Raw genomic sequence first — 19,884 nt, forward strand, 5'->3', positions numbered from 1 at the left:
TGCACACACATGAGAGGTCTGAAAACACAGACATGTCTTACAGCACTGGCTGGACCAGCCTGTTTGACCCAGGCTTGATTGAAACGTGATCATTTAATATGTGAGATCTCAGTAATTCTGAAAGGGTGAATACTGAAATAAAAGTAGCTAATAAAAACACTGACAGATGCATATCTGGAATCTATTTAATAGATACATTAAAGGCAGAGAACTGACATCCATTCTCTCAACCCCTGCTCAGTTCATGCAGTTCATATTCAGAACTTGTTTGTGATCTAAGTTATATTCTGACATCTGATTAAATGTTGAAACATGTCAGGTCCCCATTAAACATGACCTAGGGCAGTTTCAGCTTGTGCATCAAACCAATGTGATTTTAACTATAGCAATGGTTATTCTTTGATAAATCAATACAGTTCACTTCCATATACAATGGCTAAAAGTTATCAAGGAAAGCAGTACCAGAAAAAGTATCTGTTGTATCTGTGACAGATTAGTGTTTTCCCCTGTTTTCATATTTCTCCTACAGGAATTTACTTTTGTCTTCTCTCCTTTTCTCTTTGTCCCTCAAAGAGAAGTTTACAGATATTAAGTATTTGTAAGGCTAATTATACCAGCTAAAACATTAGAAAATAAATGCTATACTGTTGCCAGCAAAGCAAGAAATCCATCAATCACAATTTCTCCAGTTAATATTTCAACGTTCAGTCAGTTGGACTCTGAGCTCTGAACATGCCTGGGTTCCTGCATCATCAGAGAAAGAAAATCCTCTCATTAATCCGGATTGAAGAAGCAGACTGATGCTGAACAGAAAGGGGCAGATGGACATTGGTTGCTTTCTACTCGTTGCAGAAAAAATTGTAATACATTTTGTGGCTATTTTTGGGTACAAATAAAGAACCAGATGTGAACTTTGATAAAAATAGCCTATGGTGCAAAACTCCTACATGTCCTGATGCCAGGCAAGGTCCGGTGTGGTCTTTGAGGCAGTCTCATAATTTCTGTCTAAGGACTAGGTAGAAAGATATGGAAAGATGCTCTGATAACGGATCACAGTCTCAACTAAAATATGAAATTATGGATACCTGGATAGCACACAGGTCTGTTTTGCTTTATGACAGGTTTGTTATTTATCTGCACTTTCCAACAGTATTGTGTATAACGCAGAAAATACTCTTTCTGAGGACCAATTCCAAATGTTCTGGGGTACCAATAAAAGAAATTTAACTTACAGTGGAGTTTTGTTTATTCTTTTCTTTGCTATTCTTCTGTCTTTTCTATCCAGTTTCCCTCCTGCCTTACCAGCAAAGGAAGTCAGATCCCTCCCTTCCAACTGCACTGGAGTAAACAGTCCCTAAGGCTGTCCCACGTCATATGGCATGGATGAAAATATTTTACTAATCAGGACTATAAGGTTCTTAGCTCTCCTCATCCCATGCCTAGAGATCTTGTTAAAAAAAAAAAAAAACAAACAAAAAACCAAAAAAAACCAAAAAGCAACCCAAAACACACACACCAAAAAATCCCACAAACTTATCAAAAACATGTAAAGATTTATTTTCACTGAAATAAAGAGACACCATTGCTTAAATCTGTGTACCAGCCTGGAATATTCTCTTTAGAGAAAAGAAAAAAAAAAAAGAAGAGATTATTTCAGAGTATGACAGGGGAACGAGGTACTGCAGTTTGCTGGCCGTTCCTCGACTGCCATGGGGAAATTGGCAGTGTCCCACTGGGAAGCAGTGTGTGGTGTCTATAACCACAACACAGCAGGAGCCAAAATACAACGGTGCCCTATGGCCAGGTACCTGCTCCAGTGACACATTCCAGGTGACTGCTGATTCCTTGCTTCTTTCTGGTGTCACTGGAGTGAGTCAGGCCTCTCCCTTAGCCCCAGGTGTGTTTGGCTGGCACATCCTGAGCAATGTCTCACATCTGCTCCAAGGGGGGGGCAGCCAGTGGGGCTCTGAAAAGGTTCCAGCCTAATGTGATGGGGCTGCAATTTGTGTTACTGGAAAGTAAATGAGAGAGTGAGAGCTAAACCTGCCATAATGCAGTATGTAATTGCCTCTGGAATATTTGAGCAGATTATACAGAGGCATAAAGGGCTTCTTAAAATTAAGGAAAGATGCCTTTTATTTTTTTTAACAGTATCTTTAGAGCCTCAGACTGAGGAGCTGGTTAGCTCTGATGTGACAGATTGAGATCACCGGGAGTCAAACCTTCCATGCACTGTACAAAACCTGACAACAGCCAGAATGCCAGCTTTAACAGGGGCACTTCTCGGACACTGTGGATGGGCAGTTGTTTTCTTCCTTTCAGGGATTTACAGAAACCATAGATGTGCCATTTACCTCAGTACCAGGTCATAGGGATATTTTCTCTCCTGCTGATCCAGAATCAGTAGCCCTTTTCTCATTTCTAAATACAATTCTGAACATAAAGGTATCAGGCACTGAAATAATAAACCAACAATAGTATTTTTTCCTATTTGTTAACTCCTGAAGGATCCTACATTCAATCACAGGAATGAAATGCTTCCTCTCACATTCTGCTGGACAGGGTCACCTGCTACAGGGCTCAAAGCACTCAGAGGAGCCAGGCCTACACCAGAGTTGTGACTGTCAGCAGTAGGATGGTTGAATGTGCATCCCACAGATGTATGGCACTGCCCAGCAACCATCAGAAGGGTCACAAGTGGAGAGGAGAGCTGCAGTTCTCACAATAAGCAGATACAATTATTATCATGGTCTATATTCAACAGCAGATTCATGCACAAATCTGATTTTTTTTTCTCAAAGATCTAAAAGAACTAAAAAGAATGTAGGACAAATTAAGCTTGGTTTAAACAAAAGTTACCCACATCTACAAAGAGCAACATTTCTTTAAGAATCAAATCTTGGTACCTCATTTCTCTGTAGTATATTCTTCCCCAAAATCCTGTTCATGCAAAAAGAGAGGGAGTGTGAGACATTCTTCCCATGAATGCATTCCAGTGGAAGTGCTCACATGCACGTTGTATGCAATACACATCTGCACAGGGGACAGATACCTGCACTGAGGGGTTCTGTGGTTTGTTCCATGGAAGTAAAGTGTCCATGTTTCAGTTTCCTCTGGCAGTGTGCAGGATTGTGAATGGATGGCAGGTCACACACACAGATTACATACCGTGCATACTTGTGCTCTCTGTGCCTTTCTCCCTTTTCCATCTATTCTTCCCACAGAAATTCAGTTTCAACAGTTTTGATGGAAGTGTCTAATGAATCCCAGATTTTGTAGAATGGGCTTTTCCATCAGTGACCTCTACAAGAGGGACATTGGCAGGAGTAAAATTGCTTTTCTACAGTACTTGCCATCCAAAATGCTCACACCATCTCACGAACCAAACAGGATTTGTAATCTCACAGTGAAATCAGTAGAACATTAAGTCAGTGCTCCACATTTACCCCTCCTACACTACTCTTGTAAGAAATAGATAAGCCCTTGACCAAACGTAAATGCAATGCCAAAGTTCTTAATGTAATTATTAATTTAATAAAATATATAAATAATCCAGCAGTTCAGCTGTTTAAAAGCACTTGTGCTTGAAAGAAATTACAGCACAGATGGCACAAAACAAAGAACTCACTCCTGCTCCAATTAAAAGCTAAACTCTGACTCACATAATTGCAAACAGAATCACTCCCAGGTACATTGACAGAAGATCACTTTTGACTCTCATAGATTTGTGAAGGGCTTGGTAGAGCTAAGTCACATATCTGACCTAAGCAGCTGAACTGGAAATGCTGACTGTCGTCTTGACATGAAAACACTCTCCAGCATCTTCAGAAGTGCACACACAATTCAAGTCAGGCAATTTCTAGAAATTAAAAAACCTTTTAGCACTTTCACATCTGAGTAAAGCAGAACTTTCTAATGTGAAAACACAGATCAATCTTTATAATGCATTTTGGTTTTAGTTGACATTTGCATGTATTTGCTGGGACTAATAAAACAAACTTCTTTCTATTTAAATATATGTCTCAATCCCTTGTTCCCATGCAGAAAAGGAAACACAGCTGGAGAAGCTAGAATCTTACCATGAGGATTAGAGAAAAAAAGTGCCAGGCAGTTTGCAGCAATCATAATTCTTTGCTTATAAAATGCAGAACTAAAGCATGTACTATTATCTATAACATCATGTCACACTTGCCAGGGTTAGTTATAGGCAAAGGCAGTTCCCAATGCAGCAGATTGCTGAAGGGGGAAGAGGGAAAGGAGGGGGTGAGAAACGGCTCTCACTGCCTACTTTGCCAATAACAAAGCCCTGAGAATCAAGTTAGCCCCTGCTAACATTACAGAATACATGGGACTGTGGTGGAGCTGTTACTCCCAACTGCAGCAAGAGCTCACATTGACCTTGCCCCAGCAGCAGCTGGGCTCTTCCCTCCAGCTCTCACTCCCTCCCACTCTATTGCTTCCCCACCTGAGAAAAATTTCAATTCTACTTTCAGGGCTGAGAAGCCAGATGTAATGTTTGCCATAAAGAAATACAAATTACAGTTTGAAGGGCAGTACAGTACAGCCCTGAAAGAAAAAGCTAAACTTTTTGGTCCATGAAAAAGCTAAACTTTTTGGTCCATGCATTGCCTTCTTTAGTCTAGAAAACATAAGACTTTTACAATGGCAAAATGGAAAACTGCGCCATGTGTTCATGGTCAAAAATCATGTTGAACAACATCAAAATGTATGCTCACACGAAGAGGACTTTTAATATATCTTTTCCCCCATTGTTTAAAATATTGAGAAGCTAATTATTGAGAAATATTGAGGCATAAGAAGCTAATATTAGACACTTAAATCATATGCTGATAAAACACAGGAAAATATCTATGGTTTATAATTATGAGAAATTCCTTTTTCTAGGTCTTATGGAAAATACTGGATTGACAGTCCTAGTAGTGCATAGGCCCAGTGAACAGTTTCCCCTTAGTATTCCCAGGTGTACACTTCAACTCCACCCTGGAGTGAAAGGACTATCTCTTGATGAACACAAGCAGGTTTCCATGTGCATTTTGTCACATGAAATACTCATAGTATTGCCAATGCCCCCAGTGTCAACAGTTCTATATTGAATACAAACAGCCATGGGGAAACAACATTTTGTAGAGGTGCTTAAATTCTAAGAGCCTGTTATCACTTCTTGTCTGAGCAGGATTTAAACCAGCAGCTCTGAGATGAAGCTATTTTATTGCAACAGCAGTAACTTTTAGTGCAGCTTCTACTACACCACACAGAAGGATAGCCCCTCCCCAGGGGATGTACACTTGAAGAAAAAGAAAATCCAACAAAAGGACACAAGTGTGTGACCAAATTAGCCCATGTAAAAAGCACTGGGTATCAGACATCAGCCTCCAAATAACAGTCCCCTACCACCTCTCCTCCCCATAATTCAAGTTTCTACCTAACACACAATCCTATGTTTCAGTGATTTTCTCATGAGACAGATAAACCATTTGCAATTTTTAAACTCTTAAGTATTTGAAGGGATACTGTGTTACTTGTTAATGGTAAAGCTATGGCAAGGAGATAGTTCTGATAATGATGGCAGATGAGGGTCTTGGTTGTAAGAATTTAACCACTCGGCACTCAGAATTCTCAGAGCCTCTTGATTCTACTGCTCAAGCTGAGCTGACACTCTTTTATCTCTAGCATCTCTGTTGTAAGCTCCAGGACACTGAAAATCAAAGCAAAGAAAAACATTAAGTCTTTTGACATGCCTTGCTTTGCAATCTTAAAGACTAAGTAGAATACTTAAGCATTTAGTTTGCCTAACTGGAATCTAAAGTTCAAGCCCACCAGTGCTTTTATTACATATTAGGCTGTCAAAATGTTAAAATCCAGTGAAAGTTAATGGCAATACTCTACTAAATAGAATTGTTTGTGGAATAAAATCTTATAAATAGCCTGGAATGGGCAAAACACAGAGTAAAACCAAGAACATGTTCCAAATAACAATGCAATAATTGATTGGTGTTACATGGGAGTTTTAAATACACCTTTGTTATGTTTGGCTTTACAATAAAGATAAGATAAAGTGTTTTCCCTTTGATTAGATTCAGAGATAGTCTAGCCAAGGTACAAGACACCTTTTAATACAGAAAAATTATTCAAGAATTGTTATCTTTATATTCAAAGCAGGAAGAGGATCCTACAGTCCTTCTTCCCTGTTACAGGTGATCTGTGCTTCTGTTATAAAGTTACCTCTAACTGAAAATATAACTTACCTCAAGCTCAACCCTTGAGGGTTCAGAAAGGTAGGTGCAGTGTAAACACAGCACACAGCCAGATGCCAAAGCCTCTCAAACAAGGAGCACCTGGAAAGCAGAAGGTTTTATTTCTTAGTGTCACGCTACAGCTCAGGACTAGAAGTCTGATCTACACCACCCCAAGGAGGTGCAGCAAATTGCAACAATTGAATCCTAATTACATTCAGCTCTCCAGAGACGTCACTTCAGTTTAACATACACAGTTCCAAAGAGAAGCATTTCATAGGGAGCCAGGAACAATGGACAAGAAGCTCAACATCTCAGGTGATCTTTACCCAGAAAACTCCTCCCTTTGGCAGATCTCCAGAAGGAACAGGTCATATGTGAGAGGGAGCTGGGCTAAGAGCACTCCCCAGGTGCTTCTGGGAAGGCCGGCTCTCATTCCAGCAAGGGCATCATAGCAATTTAGCTGCCCTTACTTCTATTTCAGCACTTCAGGTTCCCTCTCTCTCCTCCAACAGCTTATGTCCTGCTGGTGTCACTGGAAACAACAATATTGCTGTCTGATAGGGATAAGTTCTCAACATTGTCTTGACTATGTGCAAACTCTCTCACTGTAACACATCCACTGACATTGCCCAGTATAAACTGAAATACGAAGAAGTAAAAGATTAAACTACTGAAGTATAGGTACTAATAGGCTTTATTTCCAAATAGGATGGGAATGGCAGGAAAAACTTTTCAGTGGCCCTACAGTCTGGATAAAGATGCTAATCCACCCCAGCACTACCTCCTTTCCCCCTTGCAGCTCTGCAAACAACACTGCTGCACATAAAGGCTCTGACCTGAAGGTCCAGAGATGGAGACCCTTGCCTTACATTTAGGCAAAGAATATTCGAAAGAAGGAGAGGGAAAAGCTGACTGTTTCAGACTACCTTTTACATAAGCTAGTGCTTAGCACAGTGTAATGCTACTAGACAGCTGCTAATGCCATCTGACAGTCTTCCTCCATTACCTCTTGCTGTGGGTAAATCCAGCATCCTCCTGGCTGTTTGTCTTGGGCAGGCATGTGATTTGAGGCACGACTGTAGAAGTTGATTAGTAAATTCACTGTAACCCAACCTCATGAATAAAGGCCTGACCCTGGTGCGTGCTGTGAGACCCCACACCCTGCTGGTGTGTGGCCCTCCCTGGGCAGGAGCAGGGAGAACTCCACTGGTGTGTGTCCTTCTCTAGGCAGGAGCAGGGAGAACTCCACTGGTGTGTGTCCCTCTCTAGGCAGGAGCAGGGAGGACTCCACTCACCACTGGGAGCTGGAGTTTGTCCCTCCTGGGGAGACCCTGCAGGGCTCTGTGTCCCTGGGCTGCTGCTCCTGGCTCCATCCAGTGCCAGCCCCAGGCTCTGGAGCTGCGCTGCATCCAGGTGCTCCTGCTGCCATCCTGTCACCATGGCGGCGTTCTCAGGGCCCAGGTTTGCTATTTGCTCTGGGGACAATGCCTGAGAGGAACAAAAGACAGAAAAATTGCTTTAGGCTGTCAATTATAGAAGGCAAGTAAGGAATCAGAAGTCAGCACTGCCTTGCATTTGGAATGAGAGACATTAGCCTTCAACATTGTGTTGCTATAAAAGAGCTCAATAGAGCTTAAAAGAATCCTCTGTACTCATTTACTTCCCTGACCACTCATCTATCTGTCATCTTTCTCTTTGATGCTGGAAGCTGACAGCTTGAGAAGCTTTCTATGCCAGCACTGTATTGTACACTTCCTCAATATATTGTTGGAGTTTAATTTTCCAGCCATTTCTTTTCTGATTTGTTCAAAGACTGATGGTATTGTGCAATCTTTTGTGTTTTCATTTATTTCCTCTTATTTCTGCTCCCAAGCAACCTCACTTGAACTTATATTTGACCTTTGATTATAGTTAGCAGTAGAGCAATGAGATGAAAAGACCCCATGCTTTAATCTTATTATTCAATTTTCTCATTTAGATTGAAAATCTTCCCAGTTTGTTCATATTAAATTTAAAAATTAAACATGGCAATCATAATCTTACAGTAATTATCTTATATCATATAGCAATTAAGCAGTTTGTAAAGCCTGCATTATTGAGCAGGCTGGTTTGCTTTAGTTCTAGTTAACATTCTGCAGTCACAAGCATTTTAGCTCTCCTACACAACAAGCCTTTTTTCTTGCAACAATTCTGCATCCAGGTTCTACTTTGGAAAGACGGAATTCCCCTTGCAAGCGGGCCAGATGATGGAGCAAACCCCTGCCCTTCTTTCATTGTCTACCAAATGGTGTGCTGGTTTAAACTCAGCAAACTCATGGAAATGCCTACAGGTTCAGACATTTTGAATTGAACATCTTAACTCACTTGAAGTCTATAATGCAATGTAATTTTTCATAAATCAAAATCTGAATAATTTATACAGCTGCAAAATGAGGCCATAAAAAACCTGTGTAAAACCAGTCTTCTTTGAATCTTTCAAATACAGAAAACTCTTCAAACTCTTCCCTGCTTTTTGTTAATCACTTTTTGTAGTATCATTACTACTCTTACAAACAAAAATGTTGTTTGTTAGAAATTCTACAAGATGATATAGACCTGTTTTGCAAAGAAATAGTTCCTGTAATGACATTTTAGGCTTATCTGAACTGTCAGTGGTTCTGTGCAAAGTTAGTGCTCAAGGAGTTTTTCCTTTTTATGGGAGCTGACACAGTTAACTCTCTGTTTAGCTCAACTGTCCATAGGTACACTGCTTGCCTGAGCATCTGAAAGAGACCAGCCCAGGCAGAGTTTTAATCTTGTCACTAAGTCAAAAAAAGTTAGGGGCAATGATCTCAGGATCCCTGTTCTAATTTCTGGTCCACATTCAGTACTGCTGTAATTAGATGTAATTCCTTTCTGATCTGCATCTGCCTGCACAATCTGTTTTTCAGAGCTAACTTGGGAGAATGGTGCCAGATTTTAGGTTAATAAAACAGCTCTTGCACAGTCAGCAGAGTAATCTGTAGCTATTACAGCATCTTTGCAAATGTTAATAAACAGACAAAAATTCAGATCTGAATAAAATGTTGGAAGATACAGTGTCCATTCCCTATTTTGTGATACTTGCTATTTCTTTGGGATGCATTCTGAAGGATGAATAAAGCTTGTCTAGCATATTTCATGGGCATCACAAATACAGATTATACAGCTGAAAGTTAATGCTCCAGATCCTTGATAGTCTCTCACTTAACAGACCATAGAAAATTTTTTCCAAAACCTATAAATCAGTGCTGCAGTGTATTTATACCAGAGTAAAAACAATAGAAATTTAGTAACTTCTTCAGTAATCAAGCTCTTACTTGGAAAATTTCAGGAGGAATATGTCTTACTGCTGATGGCTGGAAATATGGCATCAAGCTTTTATCAAAAGCTTTTAATTCATCCTCATTCAAACCACCTAAAAACCCCACAGAATAGAAACAAAACTCAATTAATGTTATTTTTATTAAATTTATTTTTAAGGTAATATAAACTTTAAGCATTTATAAAAAATACATAATAAATTGTTTATTCCAGGGTGTTATATAGAGAGATGCTGGTTCTTTCTGTTTTGTTTCTTTCATTATATTTCAGCATTACAAATCCTCTGACCTTAGCCATTGACATGGAATGTACTCTACCTGAATTACTTTATCTTGGAAAAGAGAATTATAAAAGCCTATAAAATCATAAGCAATGCTATCAGGGAATGCTCATTCACAGTCTCTTCTGATCTATGGTTAGGGAGCATAATCATGCAATGGGAGTAACTTCTTCAGCACTTATGTCATTGTGGTGGGGAATCATTGCCACAGGCATTGGGGATGCTAAAAATTCTGAGAGCCCAATGTGCAGTTAAATGATAACAGGGAAACAAATCCAGGAACAAAACTGGGAGTGACCTCTGGCTCAGGAGGTCTCAGAGGCTGCAAGAGCCCTCTGGAGAAGTATCACTGCAGGCCAGTCCTGTCCTTGTGCTCCTCCCCGGGCAGCCCATTCTTTCCAGGCAGGATGTCTGGGCAGCCAGAGCCCAGCTCCTCCCAGGACAGCCTGGTTCACAAAGAGTGACTGGGGCTGGAATCCTGATAGGTTTTGCTATCCTTGATTTACCCTTTCCAACTTACAGGACTCAAGTAACTTCAGGCTGTGCTTCCCAAGGTCAGTTTGAGCAGATTTACAGAAGCTTACAGAGAATCCCATGACTTTTCCTTAGTGCTTCTGAAATTACTGGATATCTGTCCCTGCAGGTGACTCCCCTCAGGAAGAAATGTCTTTTGCCAGTCTAGAAAAATCCCCTGCTAGGTGAACCCATCTCTTAATAGCAATGCTTCACAACCATCACCATCTGGAGTTGTAGCTTTGTTACCTGCTATAGTACCAATTTCCTGTAAAACAGAGCCATTCCAGTTGGGAGCAGCACCAAACACAGATTCTGTCATCTTCTTAAACTGCCTCAGAACAGGGCTGCTACAAAACAACAGGCCAATTCTTGCAATTGCAGCACTGCAAAAGGCAACAAGGTCATCATTACAAGCTGCATTTACATGGAGTACTAAATAGGCCTTAAGTACTAAATATACTTAAGCCTGCTGTAAGAAAACTGCAAATCCCATTTTCAATTTAAAATATATGTACACAAATTGCATACAAATATTTCAGGTTTTAAGCAAAAACCTGTATTTCTTGATGCAATACTTAAATGGTGGGATATAAATGGCAGAGGAAAACTATAAAAGAACACATTTGAAACAACTGCTGCATGCCTTCTGCTTTACTAAAAGCATTTAAAATGTAAAAAGGTGTCCTTTAGGCTCTGAAAATCTTAATGGAACAAAAATGGCACAATTTATTTTATCAATAGAGCTACTAATAAATATTTCATTAGATATAAAATGCAGTACCTGAATTCAGCAGTCCTTATGGATGTGATTTCTGTGGAGTTCAAAGCACAGAGAACAGCTCCTAATCCAACTAAATCAAAACTTTTTAATGTGCTGATGGTCTGGCCAGAGTCGTCTAGAAAACCTTGTAAAATAGCTCTTGCCTACAAAAGCAGTAAGATAGTATGCATGAACAGGGTAAATATAATTGAGAGGTTTGTTACTAGATGATTAAAATCTTACCAGAAGCTATGGAGCATAAATAAATATCCTGAGCCTGGCTGGTGTATGGCCATGGCCTTCAGGAGGAGCACTGTCACCACCTACATGTGACACTAAACCAGGCACTGTTACCCAACCACTTGCTAAATGCAAATGGTGTGAAAAACACTCTGTACTTCTTCTGCCAGGTCACAGGAAAAGCCTTCACCACAAGAAATGGTGCTGGATTGCCTCGCAGGATCAGTTACATTGCTACAAGAAAACATAAAATACCTAAGGGGATCAATATGTAATTTTGTTATTTTTGATACTCAGGATGACTTGTGTTATTTAAGTGCCATATATGAGTGGTGACCTGTGTCAAGGATTAATATTCAGATATGAATGGGATATTGGTACCAAAGTGCCTTTGCAAGCCAAAGTAATTTAGGATGGTGCTCATTTTAAACTAATCCTTTAAAAACTGAGCCCATCTCAAGCACGTCACCAAGGCATCCTCCAAAGCCAGTGAAAGAAATAATCATCTTCCAAGATTTCCTAATCTACCCACAATGCTGAGCTTCAAGTAACTAGCTTAACTATCTGCCAAAGTTTTAAGACAACTGAAATTCAGCAGGATGAATCTCTTTTAACTAACTACTCTTACTGACAGCAGGAAACCTCAAAAGCAAACTGGTTCTGTATAAAATCCTCCCAAGTGCCTCCTTCTTATGGTGCCCTTCAGAACATGAATCTATTAAACAGATTTGTGATATTCTTCCAGAACTGCCACCATGCCAGCAGCTGTGCAGCCACAGAGCCCTGACAGGCCACAAAGTCAGAAATATGCTGCCTATTGCATATGTAAATAAAAGTTTTTAACTCTTATTATGAAAGTCCCATTGACATAACTGGAAGTTATTCAAGGAAAGGAACATGAGAGGAGTGTATCTGCTAATAAAGGGCTTCTAGGGCAATGGAAGCTGGGGTTGGGGCACACTGCCTATTCTGTGATTGTCCTTAGGAAGGACCAGTACTCCTAGCAGTAGTGTTTGTTCCAGGGACGGTGTGAGAGGAGCTGCTCCCCTCCTTCCACTGCTTAGTGGACAAGTGCTAAAGAACACACTCATCCCTACCCCAGTTAACAGTGATTGATGCTGTCTTGGCCACCTCCCCAGGGAAACCCCAGCCAGGCACACACCAGTGCTGACCCATCTGGCCACTTTCACTGGGGTCACAGCTGCAGAAAAGCAGCAGGGAGTAGTGTGGGTCCCTGGATCTATTTTCTAGGCAGTTCCAGGACTTGAGTCCCAAAGGGCATGAATGCAGAGCCTTTCACTAGGAGTACATTCAGGAGCTCCCTCACTCACTCACCTGGGTAAGAGTCCACCCTGTTTGCTGAGTAAGAGCAGAGACGGTGTCAATGGAGCTCAGGTCCAGCTCTGGGATTTCCTGTGCACTGAGTGCCAGAGCAATGCGGCCCAGGGAGATGATCTGGTAACTCCTCCAGTCTGGCAGCAACCCCCAAACCTTTAGATGAGAGTCATTAATATTTGTTAAATCATTATGAATCTTCCTCTATATACATCATTCTCAAATCCTTTGGTTCAAAAGTCCTAAAACCTGAATATTCCTCTTTGCACACAAAAGGCAGAGCTTACGTATTGTGAAGGTTTTTGAAGTTCTACACCAATAATGATTAGTTCATCTAAAAATACTGCAATTTCTACAGCTTGGACTTGTTGATGAACTGCTGGAAGTGTGGCTGTAAGAGCAAAACCATTAAGAACAATAAAAATGGGAATCTGTGCCTAGATCCACACTGTTACACTGCCAAGAAAGCAGCACCTGCACTATCCAGGCTTCTTCCCAGCTGCAATCGCTCCAGGGGACTGACTTTAAGTTGCTTTGGTGACCAGTCACCCTGGCTCAGTCACTGACAAGGAAAGACAAAGTAGAGAATCAAGTAATACAGACAAAGAAGCAGTTCCTAAAGTTCTGATTTCTAGATTGTGTTAATACAATGTTAAAATAAAAAACAATTTCAAAGCATTTGTACAGATATATGGTTAAATTTGTAAAGCTTTGTAAATAACCCAAGGAAATAAGCAGGAGCTCTTCTAAACCAGTACCAATGTAGTTCAACTGACAACTTCCTCTGCTTTTATTTGTGATAAAGTTGCAGTGACTGAAAAGCTGTCACTGAGCAGCCTGAAGGAAATTTTGGTATAAAGAAAAGTTCTGTCTGAGTAAAGAATAATAAAAAGTCCATCAAGAGCTGAATTTTCAGAGGCCAGAACTGTCAATTACATTTCCTTGACAATGGCAGAAGACTGTAGACAGTGGTCGGTATCTCCCCGGATGTGGCCAAATACCTTTACAGAAAAAGACACTGGGTTTTGGCTGGAGGAAGGAACTTGAACAAGTCAGGCACACATTAAAAAAAAAGTTCACTTTAAAGCTCTCATGTACTTCAGCAACTCTGCTTTGTGTCAGCCAATACATGACAGGTTTCTAGTATAACATCATGCTGCTAACAGCACCTGGAAAATTAAAACTAAAAGGTCAGGGCTGGGCTACCATCTGAGTCAGAAAAATATTTACTCCATTTTTGAGATAGCAACAATTTTAAGTTTTGTTCAAAAAGTTAGAAAGGACAAAGCTAATGGGGACTTGCTGAAGAGCATCTCTGCAGTTGCCTACTAAATAGCATTTGCACCATCAGATAGACACAGAGCTGCACAATCTCCAGAAAATATCAAAGTAGGGCTCAGGAATCTGGATGTCTGAAATTAAGTACTCCTTATACAGAGCTGCAGGCTCTCTGCTGTGCACATCCAGCACAGAGCAGCCTCAGCTGCCAGGGTGCTTTTCCCAGCTATGACCCTCAGGTTAAGGATTTGTTTAAGAGATGCATTGCTGGATTTGTATCTCCCAACTGAGTTTCCACCAGATCTTTTATGTTGGTTTTACAATGTCATAAAGGGTCTAAGTCTGGGAAACTTCAATCTTCTCCAAAGCAAATAGATAGTAAAAAGCATTAGCCCAATTTTAAAGCTTTTAATTCTCTAGCTTTAGAGATACATGAAACACACGCAGGCAAAAATGCCAAGTGTCTGTTTCCTGATCTAGGCCATAAAGTACAGAATTTGAAGTACTTCATAAATAGTATTATCTGACAGGGCAGGGTGAAATCTCAGACAGAATGATATAAATAACACAACAAATGAAACTGAAACACTCCTTTGTCCTCATTCACCTACAACTGCAGATCCATGCAGCTGTCACTGCTGCAGAGCTGGGAGACCTTCCACTTACAAGTGAGCTAAGCTTCTTACTTTCATTAAGATACAATCTGATAACTAGACTTTTTGAATTAGTTTGGAACAATGAGTAGTTCAGGCTTAATGAAACCTTTAATCAAAGATGTTAATAATATAAAAGCATCTATGCATACAATTTCAAAGAGCTTTGCCTGTCCTATCTCATTTCTCATGCTTCATGCTCAGTGTAACACCACATTGCATTTTGAAATTAATATATAGGAAGTCTGTCCTTGTCTAGCAGAAATGTGTACAAACACTCACAGACAGAATATACTGCCATTCAGTGCACTACAGAGCTGTGAGTCTTTGAATATAGCCAGAAATGTGAGTGTATCAACCTTGTTAGCAATTTCCCTACAACTGACATCAATCTGTAAGTACACCAATATATTGCACTGCTGTAAAGAATAGTAGTTTTCACTATGTCAGGGGAGCACTGTTTTTATTTTCTTCTAGGATTACATTTTTCCCCCTTTTCCTACCCACCTGTGTCCATGCTGACAGAGAGAAGCTGACTTGGGAAGAATACATTTACTGCAGTTGTCCTCCTGCAAGAAGGCAGCAGAGACACAACTGCAGAGTCACCATCTGCTTTCAGAAATCTGTGCAGAGCCACTTCTCTCCAAGCACCTGCAGTTGCACTGCTTTAAAAGCTGAGCTTCACTGCTAAAAATTGCACAGTTGGCCTTATTTACCCCAAATCCATGGTTAGCTCCACTACTGGCTGCAGATGCTGGTTTAAGGAGATGCTGCCCAGGCCCATGTGGCCCCCTGCTCCTGCTTTCCTCCAGAAGTCACAGCCCTCAGGTCTCCAAGCCTCTTGCACTCTGTCCTGCTTGCTGCCAACTGCAACTTGTAGATGCTTCCCAACCTCATTCTGTCAGAACTATCTGATGGAACCTAAAAAGGATTTTTACATGTGGGATCATTTTGACAGAAGGGGATTACAGAGTAGCCATGCAGAGATGGAAGCAGAGAACAGATAACCTCCAGCAGATGCTGCTGACAGAAGCTGAAGCCAGGCTGGGGCAGTACCCTCTTCACCTCTGAGTTTTCTGCAACCAGAACAATTTGTTTCACTGTACCCTACGGCTTTTTCTTGCTGAACTAAAAGTATGTTTGGGAATTGGCCCATTCCCTGGCAGTGCAGGCAACCACAAAGCAGCAAGAGGAGGTCACTCCAGGAACAAGTGCAATGGCAACAACAGGGATGGAGTAGTGTCTGACTTCTCTGCCAGCCCACTGTGTCTCAGGCAGGGCTGCCCAGAGCTCTGTTGGTGCCCCAGACTCAGGCAGAGTGCTGACCTGCCCCCAGCACAGTCCTGTGTCCAGCTGTGCTTCTGGTAAAGACAAAGTGCAGGTGGGATTTTTCCTCCCTCAAATTTCCCACTGATGGGTCTGTCCCTGCCTGTGAGAAGGTGGAAAAAGGAGCTTTATTCAGCCAATAACTGCCTTTCAGTCAGTTTGGGTTTACCCCACTGTAAGCTATATTTAGCATCCACGTAGACAGTTTAACATGCCAAGCTTAATTCTCAGCAGGGCAATCAACAGCCCCTAGTACTGCTTGCTGATGTTTCATTTGTGAAAGGAAAGTGAGAAGCAAGCAGAAAAGTAATTCAAAAGTAAAACCACTTCACTTTTCCAGCTGCCAATAGCTCAGAACTACTTGCCTGTTGACTCTAAACCAAGGGCAATAGTCTTCTATCACCACCTCACATTATTTTTCCAAGAAACCATAGATATTCTTGTGGCAGTAGTGACATTGACATAGCACAGTTATTTTAGAACTGCATAGTTCAATAACACCAAATCAAATTACAGATTTAATTTTCCTTCACAGACAGGACAGTTACCTGCTTGGCTTTTTCCTTCAAGGCAGTCAGCTGGGAGCTGTTAAAACCTGAGACACCCCCAAGAAGTTCCACATTTTTGTCAAAAGTCTCTGGATCCATGCATTTCAGTTCCTGAACTGACCAAAAGACATTTGCTTCCCCTAATTTAATGATTTCATTTGAAGAAGGAGCTCTGGTTCTCAGACAGTCTGAAAAAGGTCAAATAGCAAGAGTTTTCATCAAAGAGACATCAAAATAAAGCAATATTGACATTTAAGAGAGCAACAGACTATGAAAATTTACTGCTGCTGATGTGATATTGTTAAGTTAATTATTTTGTAATTGAAGAATTTAAAAAATATTTCTATTATTATGTTCTGGATATAAACTACCAGTATCTTGCAAGTTTCTTTCAAGTCTAATTTTCTAAAGGCATCAAAACCCAGGCAAGGGCTTGTTCTGAGTTTAAGCCACCATTTGCTGGGAGCCTTGATTCAACAGGAGTGAAATGCAAATGTTTGGGATGACCCTGGTGGAAATTCACCAAAAAGAGCTTCAGCTGAATAAACATCACATTCAAACAGTGGATCCAACTCAACAAGAATGTAACAGACATGAGAGGTCCTCGCACTCTGCAATGCCTGATAGAGATATATGTCTTGTAAGACTTGCCTGACATTTAAACAAGGTGAAGACAAGCTGGATGTGTCAGAGAAGCACGGTGCTTGTTGGTTATGTCAAGCCTGTTGTTAAAATGTCAGGATCTAGAGAGGGCTGTACACTCACCACAGCACTGTTCGGACAGACAAACTGCCTTTAAAAATCTTATTTACAGTCAGGTTCCAGGCCTATGCATTATCAAACTAGACAGTTTCCATTGTGTGTTTTAACAAATCCTAGTCTTTGTTGACATAATCTACCTCTAATGTTGATGGAAAGCAGAAATCAGAATCCTAATGTGGTTGTTTACTGCTCCCTCTCCTGTCACTAATTTAGGAAAACCTTATTAAATAATTATCTAAACCAAATAATCCCTACATGTCTTTGGATACAGTCATTACCAGTAAAAAGCATGAATTTCACAGATGCTGTGCCTCAGCTAAGCTCCCCCAGATAAATAAATTAAAGTGAGGATGTACAAAGTAGATTTGTACTTTGAAAGGAGGCAGAGGAGGGATTTATTTGCATCAAAGGAAGCTGCCGTAGTGGGTAGAACACTGAAAAGATTGAATCTGTTGAGCAAATGAAAATGCTGCTCAGCTTCCACTGTACCAGCTGATCTTCTGCTCTCCCTTTACCTCCCTCTTGTGAAGCTGCATTGTTTCCCTTTCCCCTGCTGCAGAAGGTCAGCTTTTCTCATGTAAATACTGCCCATGCAGACACAGTGCAGCTCCCTTCCCCAAGTCATGCAAACCTAAGACTAGGTGCCCTTGAAAAAAACCTATTGATTTTATAATTTTTAACACACCAGATACGCTGATGCAATTAAAGAGGGAAACACTAATTAGATTTTTGACCTGATGCCACTTTGCTGTTCCTTTTGCTATAGATTTAATTTTATGAAATATATATATACATATATATATATACACACATTATAATATCTCAGTGCTTGTGGTGAGAAACCTGAATTTTTTCTCCAGCACTGCCACTGCCCTCTGGTAGCATCTCAGACACATAGCTCCCTAGTTTTGCTTTTCATGTTCCATCTTGCCTTAAGCACCTTAAAACCTGTGCTTTTAATGTTGATATAGACATAGATACAAGAAGTCTGTCACTGGTAATTGCTACTGTTATTAACATTAGCTCACAAGTGGTCTGTGAGAAATGCAAAATACCATTGGTGGCATGAAAAGCTTTAATGTTATTCTGAAGTAATTTTCGTAATACTTAATTTTTTAGTGATTTACAAATCAGTAATTAAACTTCATTCCTTACTGAAACCACTGTGTGAGTTGTATGGAGCTGATGAGATTGTTTGGTAACAGAAATTCAATACCATGTTTGGGCTGCAGAAACATTTCCTGGAGTAGCACAAACAATCCTTCAACTTCTCATCTCCCAGATTCCCCCCAGGTTGAGCTCATGCACCGCAAGGGAAGACTGAGAAGCCTCCATGGCCTTGGAACCAAGTCATCCTTTGAAAAAGACCCTCAGCTTTGCTGGCACTGCTCTTGCAATGCAGATGAGAGAGCTCTGCAACTGCACTGGACATGAGCTGGGCTGATTAAAGAGGTCTTTGGGATTCATGTAGATCCAGAGGCTTAAAAAAAGAACACTTAAGGACACAAGCATATTGTTGCTGAACCTTCAGTCCTATGGCCCATGTCTAAAGAAATATGGCTCATGATCTGCTGATTTACTTGTTGAAGGAAGAGTGAATTTCATGCATACAGGTGAACTAACCCCCTGCTATTTCACCAGCTCAGTCTTGCTTTTTTCAGAGCCTGATGATTGTGTAATGACTCCTCTGATCAACTGAGGTCATGTTTTGTTTCAGACTATGAAAAACCACAACCCTCAGAACTCCCTCCACCTCTCTCTGCCTATGAATACAGCACTGTAAGAGGAAAATTCATTTCCAGAGACACACAGTCATCATTCAGAGTTCCTGCCATACAAGCAGATGGATTTCCAGGGTGGCTCAGGGCTTGCTGAGAGCTTGAACCTCTATTCTGCTAGGCAGAGAACCAAGGGGGAGATTTTCAAAGACAAAGGCAGACAAGATCAAACTCCTTGAATATGTTTGGGTCTAAAGTCCCATTGGTGTTTTTCAAAAGCTTCCCCCACAGCAGGATTGTTTTCCATGGCACAGGATGGCACAGCTTACAAATTCTGCCTGGGTGAATTTCACATAAGAGAAAGAATAGTTGCTATTATAATAAGAGAATATAGTCAGAGTATCTATCTGATATAAAGAAAATGATCCATTTGTCACCAGAGATTCTAATAGATTAGTTTGGTTGCTAATTAAAATACCTTTTAGATGATTACAAACTTGTCCATTTGGACAGAAAAAACAGTGCCACCACTGTCAGATTTAAGAACAGATCAGTCACCATATGCTCATGTCTGGCAAAGGATTAACTATGTGCAATCTTTTGGCACAATGGCAACTTGTCACCTTCACAGGTTTTTAATTCAAGGGGTTTCAATTAGATTATGAAGTAAAAATTAAAAAAAAATTAAAAATAAACAAACGCCTCTAATTCAAATCATTTGTGTTTTTCCTTTGTGCACTCAGAAGGATTCCAGGAAATGCTCAATTATGCAATTCTGTAATGAAAGTTTCAGCAATTAGTGCATTATACAACTCTGATGAGCAGCAGAATGAAGACTCTCACTGTTTTATCCTGAAAGTCTATAAGTG

General features: G+C 40.5%; 1 protein-coding gene across 1 annotated transcript in view; it reads right to left on the minus strand.

The window, feature by feature from the left end:
- Positions 1–5,595: 5,595 nt before the first annotated feature.
- Positions 5,596–19,884, minus strand: part of OTOA (otoancorin) — a 33,093-nt gene continuing 18,804 nt past the window's right edge. The window contains exons 22-29 of the mRNA XM_030958244.1: positions 16,536–16,723; positions 12,731–12,886; positions 11,177–11,319; positions 10,642–10,778; positions 9,596–9,693; positions 7,553–7,745; positions 6,267–6,356; positions 5,596–5,716 (exon numbers count right to left, since the gene is read on the minus strand). Coding sequence (XP_030814104.1) covers positions 6,289–6,356; positions 7,553–7,745; positions 9,596–9,693; positions 10,642–10,778; positions 11,177–11,319; positions 12,731–12,886; positions 16,536–16,723 — 983 coding nt within the window. The 3' untranslated portion in view covers positions 5,596–5,716; positions 6,267–6,288. The remainder of the gene's footprint in view (positions 5,717–6,266; positions 6,357–7,552; positions 7,746–9,595; positions 9,694–10,641; positions 10,779–11,176; positions 11,320–12,730; positions 12,887–16,535; positions 16,724–19,884) is intronic.

The sequence above is a fragment of the Camarhynchus parvulus genome, chromosome 14 (assembly GCF_901933205.1).
Source record: "Camarhynchus parvulus chromosome 14, STF_HiC, whole genome shotgun sequence".
NCBI lineage: Eukaryota > Metazoa > Chordata > Aves > Passeriformes > Thraupidae > Camarhynchus > Camarhynchus parvulus.